The sequence below is a fragment of the Geotrypetes seraphini genome, chromosome 7 (assembly GCF_902459505.1).
Source record: "Geotrypetes seraphini chromosome 7, aGeoSer1.1, whole genome shotgun sequence".
Taxonomy (NCBI): domain Eukaryota; kingdom Metazoa; phylum Chordata; class Amphibia; order Gymnophiona; family Dermophiidae; genus Geotrypetes; species Geotrypetes seraphini.
Window position 1 is genome coordinate 73793820 of NC_047090.1, and position 18353 is coordinate 73812172.

The 18353-nt window shown below is 41.0% G+C and overlaps 1 protein-coding gene across 1 annotated transcript; it reads left to right on the top strand.

Moving 5' to 3' along the window:
- The first annotated feature begins 9316 nt into the window (after nucleotides 1–9316).
- Nucleotides 9317–12422, top strand: ETFRF1 (electron transfer flavoprotein regulatory factor 1). The gene is made up of 3 exons (XM_033950860.1): nucleotides 9317–9458; nucleotides 10376–10476; nucleotides 11965–12422. The coding sequence occupies exons 2-3, from the start codon at nucleotides 10426–10428 to the stop codon at nucleotides 12181–12183; spliced, it is 270 nt and encodes an 89-aa protein (XP_033806751.1). The 5' UTR covers nucleotides 9317–9458; nucleotides 10376–10425; the 3' UTR covers nucleotides 12184–12422.
- The last annotated feature ends 5931 nt before the right edge of the window (nucleotides 12423–18353 follow it).

Below are 18353 nucleotides of genomic sequence, written 5' to 3' on the forward strand. Positions count from 1 at the left end.
TTGATTTCTAACTAAATTGTACAATTCCTGTTGACTGTCGCTATAAAATGAAAAGTTGTATTTAAAAAAATATGTCCTAGTATAAACATTACTGGATTTCTAGTTAGCTACACAAATGACACAATTCAGTTTCCTTCTAAATGTTTAGCTTATGAATTTAAGCTGGCCATTTTAATTTGTCTGTATAAAAGCTGAAAATCATTCTATATATTTTTATTATATTTTGACAAATGTTGAAAACATGTTGCATGAAAAAGATTCGTCCTCCAAGAGAAGTGCTTCCATGGCCTTTTCCAACTTTCTATTAGTTTATATTCTGTTTTGAGCTTATTTCAAGAGCAGATTAAGTACTATAATAGGTTCCACAATATGTTTGCATAGATGGGCAACTCTACCTTTCAAAGCATGCATTCTTTCAAAATTAGGCTGTCTTTGTTTTAAAGCTCTTTTTGGTCTGGCTCTCGGATACCTATCCTCTCAATTCAATTTTTATAGATCATTAAAAAATACTCGTAATAATTTTATGTTTATGTACCTTTCTGTTCAGGCTTGTCATTACAAGAGATTTTTAAATAAGACATTTGCCTTTCAATTAGGAAAAATGAACTCTTGGTTAAGCCCCCTGATCTTTCAAATGTATTCTTATAATGTTTTTAGAAAGTTTTTTAAAACACACTTGTTTGATAAGTTCGTTATATAACTTTGTTTTTAACTGTATATTTTTATCATGTTTTTTCCTGAACTTATGTATATTTCACTGATTGTACAGTTCTTCTTTTTTGTGAACCGCCCGGAACTTTTATGGATGTGTGGTATACAAGAATAAAGTTGTTATTAGTATTATTATTATTATTGTATATTTTTGCTTAGATGAGCAACTCTACCTTTAAATCTCCCATTGTATTGCTTAAAAGTGATGTTGCAGTCTCACATAAGTAATTGATTTCACATTCTCTGGCAACGAATTCTAGAGGTTAATTACATGTGTTAAGAAATATTTTCTCTGGTCTGTTTTAAATCTAGTACTTAGTAGATCATCGCATGCCTCCTAGTCCTAGTATTTTTGGAAAGAGTAAACAAGCAATTCACATAGCATGTACATGGTGGCATACTCAGAACAATACATTTCACACAATATTCTCCTTTTTTATAATAGCAAAAAAAAATAATAATAATAATCCTCGCATTGAGCCAAGTATGGTTAGATTGTTGTTTCAACTCTGGAAAGCGAGGGGATGCTCCTCATTGGATGATTTCTTCTGCTTGGGTGGGGGCATCTTCCCATCCTTTGATCAAATACAACACAAATTGGACATCCCAGGCTCTCATTTTCTATCCTATTTACAGATTAAACTTTATTATAATACATTGTGCTCCAGACATCAGGAGAGGTGATAATATACAGTAGTATCTTTAATAAGAGTGGTGGGCACTTCCAAAAATATCTTTTTAACAAGTTGTCAATTTGATACAAACTGTATAGGGATCATTTAGGAGATAGCTATTTGAAGCAATTAGCTACAGTTTGGACTAATGAGTTGGGACAATAAATGACTCCACTGAACCTGCATGTGACCTTACTAAGCATGCCAGACTTCAGGAGATGCAGTGTAAAATACAGTGTTTCCCCGTGAATTCGCAGTCAGCTCCGACCACCTCTTCCTGTAGTAAAGTCGGGCTACACCAATCAGAAGCTGCGTGTCAAAGCAGCTCCTAATTGGTGTAGCCTGACGTAACTACAGGAGGAGGCAGTCGGAACAGACCGCGAGTGATTTTCTTCACCTGCCGGTGCTCCAGCTGCCCTCTCTTGCCTCTCCAGCTGCCCTCTTCTGCCTCCCCTGTCTTTTGACAGACAAAAAAACGCATTTGCGGTTTTTCAGAATTCGCTGGGGTTCCTGAAATGGAACCCCCGCAAATTTCAGGGAAGTACTATATTACACAGGGTTAAGACAATTAAATTATGGGACTCCGATATATACGCTAAGGCAGGGGTGCCCACACTTTTTGGGCTTGCGAGCTACTTTTAAAATGACCAAGTCAAAATTATCTACCAACAATAAAATTTAAAAAAAACACAAAGCACACTGTACGCTGAGAAAATGTTATCATTCCTATTCTGGGTTTTTTCAAAGAGGTCAAGGCAGATGACTGTATGCACTGTCACCTCAGTAACAACCATACAAATATACCCCCTCCCTTTTTACTAAACCACAATAGCAGTTTTTAGCTTAGGGAGCTGCGCTGAATGCCCAGCGCTGCCCTCGATGCTCATAGGCTCCTTGCACTAAAAACCGCTATTGTGGTTTAGTAAAAGGGGGGCCATAGTGCAAAATATAGACAGCAGATATAAATTCAGACACATTTTTATCACTAAATTGAAAATAAAATCATTTTTTCTACCTTGTTTGGTGATTTCATGAGTCTTTGGTTGCACTTTCTTCTTCTGATTGTGCATCCAATCTTTCTTCCCTTCTTTCAGCCTTTATGCTTCCTCTCCTCCAGACCTCATTCCCTCCCCCAACTTTTTCTTCCTCTCTCCCTGCCCCCTTTCTTTTTTTCTGTTTCCCTTCTTTCTCCTTACCCTCCACCAAGCCACTGCTACCACCATCGAGGAACAGGCCCCCAAGCCGCCACCTCACCAAGCTCTCTCTGCTTCCCTGCGTGCTCTCCCCAACGTCAATTCTGCCTTCGGAGAGGAAGTTCCGCCCAGCCAGGCAGCGATTGGCTGGCCCGAACTTCCTCTCCGACGGCAGAATTGACGTCGGGGAGAGGAAGGCTGATCGGCCCGGTAGATCGCCAAGGCAAAGTGAGTCTGATTGACTCACTTTGCCCTGGCGATCTACCGGTCGATCGCGATCGACCTATTGGGCACCCCTGTTCTAAGGGCTCTGATTCTATAAATGATGCCTACTGAGTTACTGCGGGTGCCTAACTTTTTAAAAATTTTAATGGTGCTTTTAATTATCAGCACCCATTAACCAATTTAAAAAATGTAATTTTCAGGTAGGTGCCTAACTTGATAGGCACCATGTAGGAACCTACACTAACTTGCCTACCTAAAATGTGAATGTGATTAGGAGTGGAGTTTAGGCATGGAATGAGTTAGGCGCCAGTATTTTAGGCCAAGAATACCATGGCCTAATATACCGGCACCTACTGTATAGTTTTTTCATGTGGTTTACTTAAATAATGCATTATTAAACATAAAATAATAGAAGCCCTGTTGACCTACTCTGTTTCCACGAAAATAAGGCAATGTCATATTAATTTTAGGCCCAAAAAACACACTAGGTCTTATTTTCAGGGTATATACATGATCATCTCTCCCTTCCTCTCCTTCACCCCAGTTCTTCCTCATTTCTTTCTCTCCTCCACATGTGCATTTTTCCTCTTATCCTTCGTGCAGCAGGACCCTTATCCAGCTTCTATCCTTCCCTCCCTCCCATCCCTTGTGCAGCAGGACCTTTGCCCAGCTTCTATCCTTCCTTCCCTCCCATCCCTCGTGCAGCAGGACCCTTGCCCAGCTTAGCTTCCCTTCCCTCCCTTGTGCAGCAGAACCTTTAAGCGAGCACCCCCTCCCCACAAGCCCCCATCGGGCAGCCGAACCATCCTTCCCTCCCTCCCATCCAAACCCCACCAACCATGAGCAAGCCCTACATACCTCCCTAAGCAGCGTTGGGCCAGCAGCACTCTAAACAGGCTTCTTCGGCCTTGTCCGACTGTGAATTCACTCTGCCGCATTACTGATGATGTCATCAGTAACGTGGAAGAGTGAATTCACGGGCGGACAAGGCTGAAGCAACCTATATAGAGTGCTGCCGGCTTGACATTGCTTAGGGAGGTACCATATGTAGGACTCGCTCGCGGTTGGCAGGGCTCGGATGGGAGGGAAGGATGGGTGTTCGGCTGCGTGGTGGGTGCTCGGGGTGGGGAACAGTGCTCGATGAAGGGTTCTGCTGCACAAGGGATGGGAGGGAGGGAAACTGTCGGCGAACCCCGGGACTAGGGCTTATTTTTGAGGTAGGGCTTATATTAAGACCTACCCTGAAAATCCTGCTAGGGCTTGTTTTCGGGGTAGGTCTTATTTTCGGGGAAACATGGTATATAGGGACCCCTCAAGTATGTCTAAATCACATCCATCTAACTGAACCAAAACCTGCTTGCTCACCACAATATTCATCAGTACAAGTACTGGCTGATCTATAAACAACTTTGGGAATGCTTCCAACAGTGTTTCCCACGAGTATGTCTAGGAACTTCACTTTAGTGAATGGGGAGGTCTTCCTTTTTCCTTTTATGTGGGATTCATCATTCCCCCCCTGCCCAGCCACAAGTTTGTCATATAGGCTTTTCAATGCCAAAGGTGATATTTTCCAACATTTCTACTTAAGAGATCTGCTTGGTTGTGAATGAATGTTGAAAGTGTTTGGAGAACCTTGAGAAGTGTAAGCATGAGGATTGAATGAGGGATAGATGGATTTATAAAAAAATTCAGATTACATACTTAACATTTAGAGGCACTGCTGTGATATATAATGCCTTATATCACTTTGACTTCTGTTACTAATTGGATTTTTTTTTTATTTTTTTGTTACCTCCACAGTGCAATGTTCCTGAAAATGTATATGCTAAATTTTGTTTACCTTTTATGGCTTGTCTTTAGTGCTTGACCACTGATCATGTTCTGGTTGCTGATTTTGTATGTTTGTAGTTAAAACAAATAAACATGTTTTTAAAAAAGAAGATGACTGTGAGAAATTGTAAGACCTTACAAAACTAGGCATCCAAATGGTAGATAAAGTTAATATGGGCATATCCAAAGTGATGTACTGTACATTGGGAAAAATAATTAAAATCATAATTATTTGATGCTAAGTTCCACACCCAAGATAAAGATGTAGGTGTCTTTATGCATAATCTAATCTAATCTTTGGTTTATAAACCGGGTCATCTCCCAGTTAGAGAATGACACGGTGACAAAATTCATCACCATTCCCGTCCCCGCGGATAACCGCGGGAAATCATCTTCATGTCATTCTTTAAGGAGAGAGGGAAGAATCAGAGTATGAATGGCCACAACCACTGACCCACAAGCTTTGCTTTGAAGAATGCTGGTGTAGAAGGACTGAGGTTGAAATAGACACTCGAAAATGACATGGGATTATTTCCCGCGGTTATCCGCAGGGACGGGAACGGTGATGGATTTTGTCACCGTGTCATTCTCTACTCCCAGTGGAGCTCAATTCAGTTCACATATAATTAAGATTAGAGTACATAGCAGAAAACATAGAAGGAAGAACTAATTAAAAACTAAAGTACATAAGAAAAGCATAGAAAAAAATAACTATAATATTATCATTTTGTTGAGACTGTAGTTAAACCATTTAAAAATTGCGAGAACAAAAAAGTTTTCAGAAATTTACAAAATAATTGCAGCTGGCCTAAAAGCCTAATGGAGTCAGGAAGTTCATTCCAGATCTCTACAAACTTGAAAACAAAAGAGCGACCGAGCTTCCCAGCAGATTTAATTCCCTTAAAGGAAGGGAAAGCTAACTTAAGCTCTTTGTGTGTTTCTCAAATGGCAAAGTCTAAGGGTATTCCAACATAAGGGGACAAAAGGATCAAATATTCCATAGAGAAGCTTGAAGATTATGCATGCGCATTTGAACTGGATCGTAAAACGAACTGGGAGCCAGTGAAGCTTTATCAACAAAGGGGAAACATGATCATACATGAAATCTACATAATACATTGAAATCTGCTGTGTGTGGTGATGTCCAGAAAAACAAACATAATACTAGAAATTATTAGAAAAGTAATAGAAATTAAGAAAGAAAATTCTAATGCCTTTATCGCTCTGTGGTGTGACCTTGAGTATAGTGTACATCTGGTTGCTGTATCTCATAAAAAGAAAGAGGAATTAGAAAAGGTTCCATGAAGGGCAAGGGACTGAACTCCTCTCATATGAGAAGAAGCTTAAGAGGTAGAGAATGACATAGTGACAGAATTCATCATCGTTCCCGTACCCACGGGAAACCATTCCCATGTCATTCTTTAAGGAGAGAGGGAAGAATCAGAGTATGAATGAGCATAATCACTGAGTCTCAAGCCTTGCATTGAAGAATGCTAGTATAGAAGGACTGAGATTGAGATAGACACCAAAGAATGACATGGGATGGTTTCCCGCGGTTATCCGCAGGGATGGGAACAGTAATGAATTCTGTCACCGTGTCACTCTCTATTAAGAGGTTAGGTCTCTTCAGGTTGGAGAAGAGACAGCTAAGGGGATGTGAAGGAGATGGATCAGAAGGAATCCTGTAGGACTCATCTGCAGACAAATCAGGGTAGTCACTAGAATATCAGGACAAGTCTGAGCCATAATCCATAATGTTGGCCCTTGAAGACGTAGAGCAGGGATGTCAAAGTCCCTCCTCGAGGGCTCAATCCAGTTGGGTTTTCAGGATTTCCCCAATGAATATGCATGAGATCTATTAGCATACAATGAAATTAGTGCATGCAAATAGATCTCATGCATATTCATTGAGGAAATCCTGAAAACCCGACTAGATTGCAGCCCTCCAGGAGGGACTTTGACACCCCAAATGTAGAGCATCAAGGACAGCGTTGAGAGGAATGTTGAGAAGAGTGTAGAGATGATTAACTGTTCTCTCTAGAAAAAGATGGATGCCTCCTCAACTTAGGCGCTCAACATTGTAGTGTCCAAGATCAATGCCTCTATGAAGTTTGAGGGCAGTGCTCAGACTGGACTGAGGATGGATGTGTTGATGCAGGTATTTGCAGTGTGCAATCACAACATTGTAGCTAGTTCACTACATTCTGCAACAGCTCTCTAAGCTGATCATGCAGAGATGGCACTAGTACCAATATTGACAAGGGTACATTGGACGCAGTCTGCATCGGGTGTCAAGGCGTTGGGAGACCTCGGTGTTGAGGCATGCCTCAGAGGGGACACCAACTGCAGTGATGGTGATCTGGCATCAGTGTTGCTTAGAATGCGTCAATGGTGAATATGCTTAAGAAGATGCCAATGCTTGTTTAGATGAGTAAACATGTTTATGCTTCTTAGCTTTACTTATAAAGCTTCCCTGATGATGGTAGCACTGAAGATGAAGCTGTCTGTGCTGGTGTCGATGATGGATTTATTTGAGGATGAATATTGGCATCGGAGTCCAGGCATAGTCGATGCATGCAAAGTTGACCTGAAAAACTTCTTGAATTGCAACTTACTGGCTTTTACCTCTTTTGCAATTTTGAGCTCAGTTTGCAAGATCTAATCTAATCTTCTATTTGTGCGTCGCTCAAATCTATACAGGCTCAAGGCAACTGTAAAGAGAGGTAAGAGGGGAGGGAGAGAGAGGAGGTGGATAGGTAAGAGGGAGAGGAAGGGGAGAGAAAAAAAGATGTATCTCAATGGTCAAGACAGATACTGGACACACTAATTGAATGCATTGCTTGAAGCTGCTAAGAGCCTTTCACATCGAAGGAAAAACTGATGTACTGGACACACCATTTATGTGGGTCTGTACTAGAGAGTTGCACAGGAACAGAAACTGCGCCCATCCCCACCAGTATCCCCGTGAGGAATTTCCTCTGTCCCCGCCAACCCCACAAGGAATTTCCTCTGTCCCCCCATCCGTTCCCCCAAGGAATCACCTCTGTCCCCACCCGTCCCCCCCCTAAAAGTTACCTTTCCTCATAAAAAACAGCAATTACTTCTGACAGTTTCAATTTTTTTTAAGTCTTAGTTTATTTAAACCAACAATAAAATACAATATAACAGTGAACAGAAATAAGAGATGCATACATCACCGGAAAGAATTAGAATAGACATTAGGTCATGTGACTGTAGGATCAACCATTTTTTGTTAAAAGAAATAAGAGTTGGATTTTGGGCAATATAAAGCTCGTATCTATAGAGCAAACAAATCTGGTTCCACCATCTGGCACAGATAACTTGTGAGAAGTCTTTCCAAGATCCACAAATGATTTTTAATGCAGCTATGAGAAAAAAAATCAAACAATACAGCATCAAAATCATTTAAAGCAGACTTGAGAGGCACTTTTCAGGACAATGGTTGCATACGAAAAATATGCCAAAACTGAAGTGGAAACCCCAAAACAAACTCAGCAAGTACTTCATTTTGTACTAAACACAATTGGGCTGGACCTCCCACTTTGAGCTTAGCCAAAATGAACATCTCCCATGCTGTAGCTGGTGGGACATTTTGGTTTCCAATCATCTTGGTCCCAGTTCCTGTTTTTGTCTATCTACTAATTCTCTTTCCAGGCTTCCGGAACCCCGGTTTCATCCCCGTGGGAGTCCCGTGAGCCAGGGGGAAGGGGGGATCCCCATGGGAGTCCCGTAGACCTGGGGGATCCCCGCGGGACTCCTGCAATCCCCATTCAGACCTCTAGTCTGTACCCGAGATGGTCCTGTTGCATTGAGTGCATCGCTTGAAGCTGCTAGGAGCCTTTCACACTGAAGGAAAACCCGCCAACGCTAGGTCAAAGGACTCAATTGTCCAGGGAAGTCCAGCAGATGGTGTACCGAAAACAAGTTAACACTCCTGGCCTGAAACCAGGCTGCAGAGAGCCTGAAAAAGAGACCCGGTCCTGTCATAAATAAAAATAAATTAAACCGAATGAAAATTAAAAAGAATAAATACAAAATAATGAGACTAAAGAAAAAACAAATCAGGACAGCACTAAAAATACAATAGTTTGACGCACTTAGATTCTGAACAGTTTCTCAATGCCGCAGAAAACCGATAGTTCCAAGGACTGACATCGGCCAGGAAGGCACCAGCACGTTTTTCCAGTACAATATTTTGACTGACTGTCAGGTTCCATCATCCAATCCATGTAAGAATATGCTGCCTGCTTGTCCTCGGATAAAATCATTTTTCCAAAACTGCAACAGTAAAATAAAGCTGCAGGACATAGAAAGGTCTTGCATTTACATATTTCAAGGCAGTAAGTGGGAGAATGTTAACAGTGCACGAGGAAGTCCAACTCCATCCCTGAGTGCAATGCAGGCTCCCGACGTCCTTCATCAGACACAGGCAAGGCTTATGGGGACAGGGCAGAATAGGAGCTCTCTAAAATGTCCACAGATGGGTTCTGCTCCTTTCCTCCAGGCAGCTCCCAACAACCCCAATACGGGGACTCAAAAAGGTCGAAGCCAGCGCGAGGTATCGACGGTGAGAGGCAAACCGGAAGCAAACACACAATAGCTCACGCACTACGTCTTTCTTTGCTATTTCTCCCTCTTTCTCAAACCCACAGACTCACCGCGAGTAACCTTGCCACTACTAGTAATTGAGGTCTGCCGCGACTGCAGCGTCCCGCCCCTTCTGACGTATTTCCTGCAGCAGGGTGAAAAATGCCCGAGAGAAGTTGTATCGGAGGGGCGGCCGACCTCAGGCATGAGTAAGAAGGTAAGATAGGGGAAGGAGTTTGAGATTGAGGGTGATTGTACCTGTTCACATAAAGCAGGGGTGTCCAATGTCGGTCCTCGAGGGCCGCAATCCAGTCGGGTTTTCAGGATTTCCCCAATGAATATGCATTGAAAGCAGTGCATGCACATAGATCTTATGCATATTCATTGGGGAAATCCTGAAAACCCGACTGGATTGCGGCCCTCGAGGACCGACATTGGACACCCCTGATTAAGGGAAGGGCGGAAGAGAGACGTGTGACTTGGTCTCTCTACTTATAAATCTATATCACACAAATATTTGTCTGTTATTGGCTGTCAGAGTCAACCCAGCTCAGCACTGTGGGAAATACCTGTGTCTCGCTATGGTCCTTCTGATACCTCAAATCATAAACATTTTAAAACTAATATACTCTGATTTGCACACTTCTAAAAAAAAAGGCACAGTTACATTATTGTAGGATATAGCTCAGTGTCCCGCAAACTTTCTCGAGCTGCGGCACACTAAAGGTAGTAACCGTGGCTTGAGGCGCATGGAAGTGTGTGGATATTGCCATGATGACTTCACGCGTATGCGTGATTTCATCATGTCAGTGTCTGCATGTGTGTGAAGGCCCTCCAGGCAGGCCCTGAGACGCTAGTAGGGGGTGCCAGAAGGACCAGAGAGGATAGGTGCTGGCACCCACTGATTGCCTACAGGACGTGCATCTGTAGGCAGTCAGCTGGCGCTGGCGCCTCTCCTCCTTCCCAGTGTACCGGGGCACACCTGAAATCTTAGAAGGCACACAGTTTGAGATTCACTGATATAGCTGAAAAATTTACTTTCCATAATAATTTGTAAAGTTTCAGTTATAATTATCAAACTACTGTACTGCATTTGGTTCAAAATTAGAATTGTGCCTTTATAATGTTTTTTAGGTTTTAAACAACCATGTGGATGCAATAAAGGGGGATATTTTCAGTGCTGCATGGAAATGGCTCATCCTCTGAGAGGAGAAGTGGTACAGCTTTACAAAAATGTAAGTTTATTTTCTAGATCAGTGTGTCTAGTGGTCCTGAACTAGGGTTAGGCATCTGAATCCAGTTGCTTGCAGAATGCCGTCAATCATGTTTGAACTCTGCCTCCTTCCCAGGAAGCTGCTCCTGCCCTCTGTTTTTTTCTGCAAGCTCAGAAGTGGTTCTGCTGTGCAGTTTTAATATTTTCAGGTACTTTTTCTTAATGTTTGGTTGGAGGCTCAGTGCACACAGGTTCCCGCTTGTTGGGACCTCTACCTGGGAGAAGAGGCAGACTTGTACTGTAAAAGTCTGCTGCTTGCAGGATCAGCCCTCGGGGACACCTAGCTAGCCAACCTGCTTTTCTGTTTTTTGGAGCTCAGGAGCTGTTTCTTGCTCGTATCCCTGATTTATCAAAGAGCTTAAAAGCAGGCTCTTTGGCTACGTTCCAGCTTGGCCAGGCTTAACAGTGGGCTGGCTGTGTGGTCCTCTCCCCCTTCATGGCATGAAGTTTTCTGGGGGTTGAGGCTCAGTCCGACATTGGTCCAATTGCTAGCCCAAAGACCAAGTTCATACCCTGAACCTGTGAAGTGGCGTTTTTCTCCATTTGTCCCAGTTGTACTCCAAAGATGAAGCAGACAAGCACAAGACACAGTAAGTAAGGCTTATAGCCTGTGGGGGAAATGGGGAGGTCTCCAAAAGTGAAATCTGAATGTTTCTGCAGCCAGAGCCAAGGTCCCCCACCTCTAAAACCCCTGACCCTGCAATTTTTGTACTTCAGGGGCGTCCCCACAGGCTGTTTTTGGTGTGATTTTGCTGGCAGTGGCCATCTTGGATTGTAAACAATCTTTTTTTTCTAAAGCCTCGATCTGCCTCAAAAACCCTCAATTTTACTTAAAATCAATAGAAATGGACCCCTCAGGCCTTACTAACCTTGTATAATACTAAAAAAAACTAAGGAGTATATATAATCATAAAAATAACTCCACAAGTTAGTTTCACTAAAAGGCTCATAAAAACATATAAACAAAAACTACAATTAACCCTATAAAGTGCTTGAGAAAGTGCCTTAAAGTGCTTATAAAGTGCTCAGTCACCAACCAAAAAGTGCTTAAGTACCATCAAAGTACTAGCGCTGGTTGTAATGAGAGACCATCATTGCACTAAAGCGTCCCTCCTACTGCCCTCCATAAGCGTATAAACAATATTGAAAATTAGACAGTTTGTTCATTACTTATCTGGTAAATAACATGGCGGGCAGGTTATAGCAGTCATGCAGTGCTGTATCCAGTATACTATAAATTAATGCTCTAAAACACCCCAGTGTTCTGTTGAAATTGGCCAATTTCAACAGAACACGGGGGGTGTTTTAGAGCATTAATTTATATTAAAATAATTTTGGTTTTCCATGGCCTTATGAACAATTTAACTTTCTGCGAGTAGGTTTCTGTTGAATATGCCAATAAGTATCCTGTTTAAGATTAATAATATTTTTTTGTTTGTTTGGTTTACAGCTTCTGTATCTTGGTAGAGAATATCCAAAAGGTGCACACTATTTCAGAGACAGACTGAAGAAGGCTTTTATGAAAAACAGGGATGTTAAAGATCCTGAAAAGCTCAAGGAACTAATAGCACGAGGTGAATTTGTTATAAAAGAACTTGAGGCTTTATACTATCTTAGAAAGTATAGAGCTATGAAGCAGCGATACTATGAGGAGGATGAGAATAAATAATTACAGTACAGTGATGTGTGTATTTACACAATGTGATGTTGGTTTATACCGAATTAAAATATATCTAAAATAGAAATGTGGACATTAACTGATTCTGTAAATTTTACTGTACATGTTATTCTAATCACTAAATCAACAAATTAGGTTGGTACTGTATTTGGAATCAATATTGTATTATAGAAAGCACCTGTAATATGTATTTCACTGACTATTAAAAAAATGTTTTATTTTTTTCTGATGATCAGATATTTATATATCACATTGCACCTGATACATCACTCACATCATTACCAGGTCCTATGGCCTCACTTATTTCACACATAATTAATTACATTTAATTCATCACATAATACTCTTTTATTCACCAATAGGACCCCTAAAGAAGATTTCATAATCGAAACACAGCCTGTGTTGGGTCCCCATTTCTCTAAGGCAAAAGTGGATTGTTACTATGCAACATTTGTTACTAACTGAATAAAGTGCATGCATCATGTACATCTGTTCTGCAGTTTCCTTTTTGTTCTTTGCTACCCTATATCCACTGCAGACCCTTTGGATTTCTTTTTCCTTGTTAGCTTTTGTCTGTATTTTTTTTTCTACCAACCTGTGAATTTGTTTTTAACTTTATGATTATATGCACAAGTATATCTGCTTTCTATTCACCACTACTAGACTCTTGATTTACTTGAATAGTAGATGAGCTGCTATACACACCTGTAATATCTAAGCCATGCACAAGATATCTGACTAGATAATGTGTTCTTACAGAATAATGCTTCTATAATGCTACAAACTCTTCAAACAGCTATAATTGGAAGCTATAGAATAATACCAAAGTGATGTAAAACTCCCTGTGGGCAGTAGGCATGGTCATGAGATAGTGTTACTGAAAACATGCTGGCTTTATGGAGATGGTTTTAAAAATCTGCACTAAGATGGGAAAAGCCAAAGTCTGATTGTTACATTATCAGTGGTATGGGGAGGGGGAGTTGTGTTTCACTTCTGAAATCACTCATTTCCCCCAAAAAATATTCAACTCTTCATCTTTTTGAAATAAAAAGAAAATGGAGAAAGCATGCAACACCTGGTTCATGGAATTCTATCCAACTCCTCTGCATTTGTGTGTGTACACATGCATGCACACATGAACATATTTGAATCTGTCCTCTATTATGGACAGTAAAGACAGGTTATGATTATGGTTTAGGATAAACCAAAAACCCAGAATACCAAATAATTCATTTATCAAATAGTTTAACTTACATTTTATCAACAAAAACAAGCTACTCCCTGATCTCTGGAAGGTCACATAACCATACCATGTGACCTATTAGTAGCAGGCGCTGTAGCCAAGAATGGTCTTGTCCCATGATGGTGGCTGAAATATATTTTCCTACCAGCCCCCATTGACTTGATAGTAATCAGAGAGCACAGATGCTGGAGATAGGAGAGGGGCAGAAGGCAGCTCAGAGTTTATATACCATTTAATGTCCTGAGCAAATTCTTATAGGAATATATAAATGGCTGGATGCCAAAGTACAATGCAATTTGTTATGCAAAGCAGAATGCTTAAAAATGATAAAAGAAAGCAGTTTGTGGTTCTGTTACACTGATCAGCTACAATGCAGCCAACAACCAATCAGATAGGTATTCTCTATGTGGACTTTAAATAACTGAAGTATGCATAAAGTCTCCAAACTGACAATATAAACAATGCCCTTTGTTCAAGTTTTCTTGGTTCTTACAAGCTGGAAACAGGCTAGATTCAGCTGATTCAGAGTTGAAATAAATACAGTGTCCTTGGTCAGGCTTCATATGAAGACAAAATGGCTGTACAGGCTAAGCCTTACATACCCAGGCTACAATCAAGGATTTTGACAGGCTACCACCACTACAGCCAAGGATACAGACATGGGAACCAAGCCAGAAGGGGCAGAAAGGCCTCTGTTGACTTCCAGCATAATATTCTGTGGAAGAGGCTTGCAATTGCTATACCCAGATAACAGGGGCTAGGCCACACAAATTCCCAACTGCTGCCTGGATGCCCTCAGTTACCTAGGAGTTGCCTAATAGTTAGTGCAGTAGACTTTGATCCTAGGGAACTGGGTTCAACTTCCACGGCAGCTCCTTGTGAACCGGCTAGAAAGTATCTACATATATTGTGTACAGCACTGCATACATCTTTTTTTTTTTTTGTCAAGGTTTATTAAAATTTTTGCATATAGCAATACAGAAAGAAAAACATGAATGGAACATTCTGAGTTATGCATGAATAGAATATGATTGATAATACAATGAGAATTATAACTGCAAGTAGATAGGAGCAATAACAAGAAACTGGAAAACAGTAGTATAGCTCAGAAATCAACAATATAATAACCATCAATTACATTACATTACATTAGGGATTTCTATTCCACCATTACTTTGCGGATTTACAAGTGGTTTGTCAGGACATTAGAAGTATTTAGGGAGTAATTTGTACATTTCTTTGAGTTGCTAAAGATTACATTTGAATTGTCATGGTATTAGAAGTACATATGGAGTAGTTGCAGGTGATGCTTGGGACATTTCTGTTTGCGTTAGTTCAGTTTTATGTATTTTTTGAATAGAAGGGTTTTTATTTCTTTTTTTAAGGTTTTGTAGTCTGTGGTCGAGGTCAATAGGTTGTAGACTTGGAGGTCGAGTGTTGCAGCTCGAGTGGCTAGGAGGTTGTCATAGTTTTTTCTTTTGACATTTTTGGTTAGAGGGTGTGTGAATAGTGCGTGGGTTCTTCTATGTCTGCTTGAGGTGGATTGAATTAGTCGATTGTTCCAATAGGCTGGGCTGTCTCCGTTTATTGCTTTAAATAGTAGGCAGTAAAATTTGAAGTGTATTCTCGCTTGTATTGGGAGCCAATGTAAGTCGTGGTATGCCTCTGTGATGTGGTCAAATTTCTTCAGTGAGTAGACCAGTCTTAGGGCTGTGTTTTGTATTGTTTGTAGTTGTTTTATCTTGGTTGCTGTGCAGGGGAGATATAGTATGTTGCAGTAGTCTATTAGACCTAGGATTAGGGATTGTACCAAGAGTTAGGCAACATAAATCAGAAAAAGTATGTACTTCAGAAAATAAAAATATAAAAAGAGGGAAGGGATGGAACTAATAAATAAAACAAAAGGGAGAGATGATATGTTAGTGATACATTAGGAACATAACATATCCCAAACAGATTCCCAAACAGTTTCCGTTGTTTACCAAACTAATGGAAAGGGTGGTTAATGCTGATTTGATGAAGTATATAGAAAAATTTGGTATTCTTCATGAATGTCAATCAGGGTTTCGTTCAGGATTTAGTACAGAGACAGTATTAGCTTCTCTGATTGATTATCTTCATGGACTATTTAGTGTAGGCTCGAGTGCATCGATTCTTCAGTTGGATCTAAGCAGTGCTTTTAATCTGGTTGATCACAAGATTTTATTGGACTGTTTTAACTCAATTGGAATCTCGGGTAAAGTTTGGAACTGGTTTGAGGGTTTTTTATGAGCATAATTCGTTCCAGAAGCATGCTCATAAACCGAGTTTCCCCATAGGAAGTAAGGGAAACTCGCTTGATTCGTTTACCATTCCCCCCTGGCCCATGAACGCCCCCCCCCTGCGCAAACTGGCATCCCCCGCCTGCCCAAACAGAAGCCTTACCCCATCTGGCACCGGCACGCAGCCCACAGGATGTGCCGGTGAACGAGGATCCTGCCTCTTGCCTGGGCCTTGAGTATCTGCGCATGCTCAAGGCCTTCTGGCTCTCGCTCTCTCTGAGATTCTTGGAGGGAGAGAGCGAGTCAGAAGGCCTTGAGCATGCGCAGATGCTCAAGGCATGAGGCAGGATCTTTGTTCACCGGCACTGGCACGTCTTGTGGGCTGTGTGCCAGTGCCAGATGGGGTAAGGGTTCTGTTTGGGTGGGCGGGGGATAACGGTTCGCAAGCGGGGGGAAGGGGGAGCGATGCTCGCAAATCGAGTCAACGCTCGGTTTGTGAGTCACGATTTGCGAGAATGTTTTGCTCGTCTTGCAAAACATTAACAAACTGCATTACTCACAAACCAAGGTTTGACTGTAGATGTTATCAAGTGTTTAGTGAGGAAAATTATTCATCTTTATGGAGCAATTCATGTGGGGTACCATGAGGTTCTCCATTATCCTCCACTTTGTTTAACACTTATTTAAACCCCGTTAGGAATACTAAATTTCATAGTTTGAAAGTTCATCTATGCAGATATTACTATAGTGCTTCCGCTTACATCTTTTTCAGTAGAAATAAAAAAATCAAATTTCATCTATACTGGTTCACATTGCGCAATGGACAATCAGGGCCAAACTTAAACTTAACCCTGAAAAAACCATTTTTTCTGGCTAGTCCTACCAATATCATCAATGAAAAGGTACTTCACCTGAATGATCAAACTTTAATATCCACCTCCATTAAAATCTTAGAAGTTATTTTGGATCGCCAGCTAACTTTGGATGATCATATGAATTTATTGACTAAAAAATGTTTTTCAATTTTGTGGAAGTTCGAACGATTAAAAAAAAAATATTTTGACAGTATCTTTTAGGTTATTAGTACAATCTTCCACTCATTAAAAAACTCCTTAAAAGATTAAAACTTATTCAGAATACAGCAGTTCATTTGATTTTTGGCCTGAAAAAACACGACCATGTTACTCCATTTTACCAACACTGGTTGCCTTTTGAGGCAAGAATACTGTTTGAGTTTGGTTGCATTTGTTTTAAGGCCTTATTTGGTCTGGCTCCTACTTACCTGTCTTCACATTTTGAACGATATAAATCAAACAGGATCACTCGAGGAAATTATCTGTTTGGTTATCCAACCATAAAATTGTCAATATAAGAGATTTCTTGACAAACTATTTGCATTTCAGGCAGGCAAAATGAATTAATGGTTATGTACCGTTATTTCTCAGGTTTATTCTTATGTGTCTTTTAGGAAGCTGTTGAAAACTGGTAAATTGATAAATTTTCAAATTGATGTTTTAATCTTGATTGGTAAATTTGCAAATTGATATTTTAATATGTATATTTTAATTTGATTTTAATGTATTTTCATGTCAATTGTATTTTTTCACTGATTGTACAGTTCTTCTTTGATGTGAACCGCCTAGAACTATGCGGTGTGGCAGTATATAAGAATAAATTAGTAGTAGTAGGCATAGCGGATGGTGACAAAATGGCCACTGTTCCTGCCAGATTCAGAACTTCCTCAGGTTGTATAGCCAATTTGGGAAAGGATCAGAAAGGCCATGATTCTTCTCCAGGAGGTCCCCCAATGCTATCCCAGTTAAACTTGGACCTCCATAGCATTAATGTTAACTTAGGGAGCCATCAGTCCTTTACAGCTAGCACAGCACCAGCCACTAAGCTTGGCTGGTGCTGTGAGCCAGTGTAAAAGACCCCCCCCACACCCGCCTCCTTCCATTCCTCCTCTACATCCCCTCTTGCGACAAGCTTTCCTACCCACCCTTCCTTCCAGTGGTGTCCTTCCTCAGCAACCCGCCACCCCACACCCCACACATCGTACTGGCAGTTTCTTGGCTGTCAGTAGCACCACCCCACCAAACCAGACCTACTATCTGCTAGAGGTAGAGAAATACTGGAGAATTCTAAGTTGCATTGGCCCTTACATTGGTGATGTCACTAGAATAGTTCAGTATCTCTACCTCCATCTACTGGTAAGGAGTCACAACTCATTATTCTTCATTGGTCTAGAACAGAGGTGTCAAAGTCCCTCCTCGAGGGCCGCAATCCAGTCGGGTTTTCAGGATTTCCCCAATTAATATGCATGAGATCTATTTGCATGCACTGCTTTCATTGTATGCTAATAGATCTCATGCATATTCATTGGTGAAATCCTGAAAACCTGACTGGATTGCAGCCCTCGAGGAGGGACTTTGACATCCCTGGTCTAGAACAAGGAAACAGATTTAATAAAGTTCTTGGTTATACTAGGAACTACCGTATATACCTGAATATAAACCAAGATTTTTGGGCCAAAATAAATGGCCCAAAGCTGGAGGTCTCTGTTTATATTTGAGTCTACCTAACCTCTCTCCCAGTAGCTGTCAGCCTCCTCACCCGAAACTGGCAGTTCCTCCACCATCAGCGCATCCCTTCCTCCT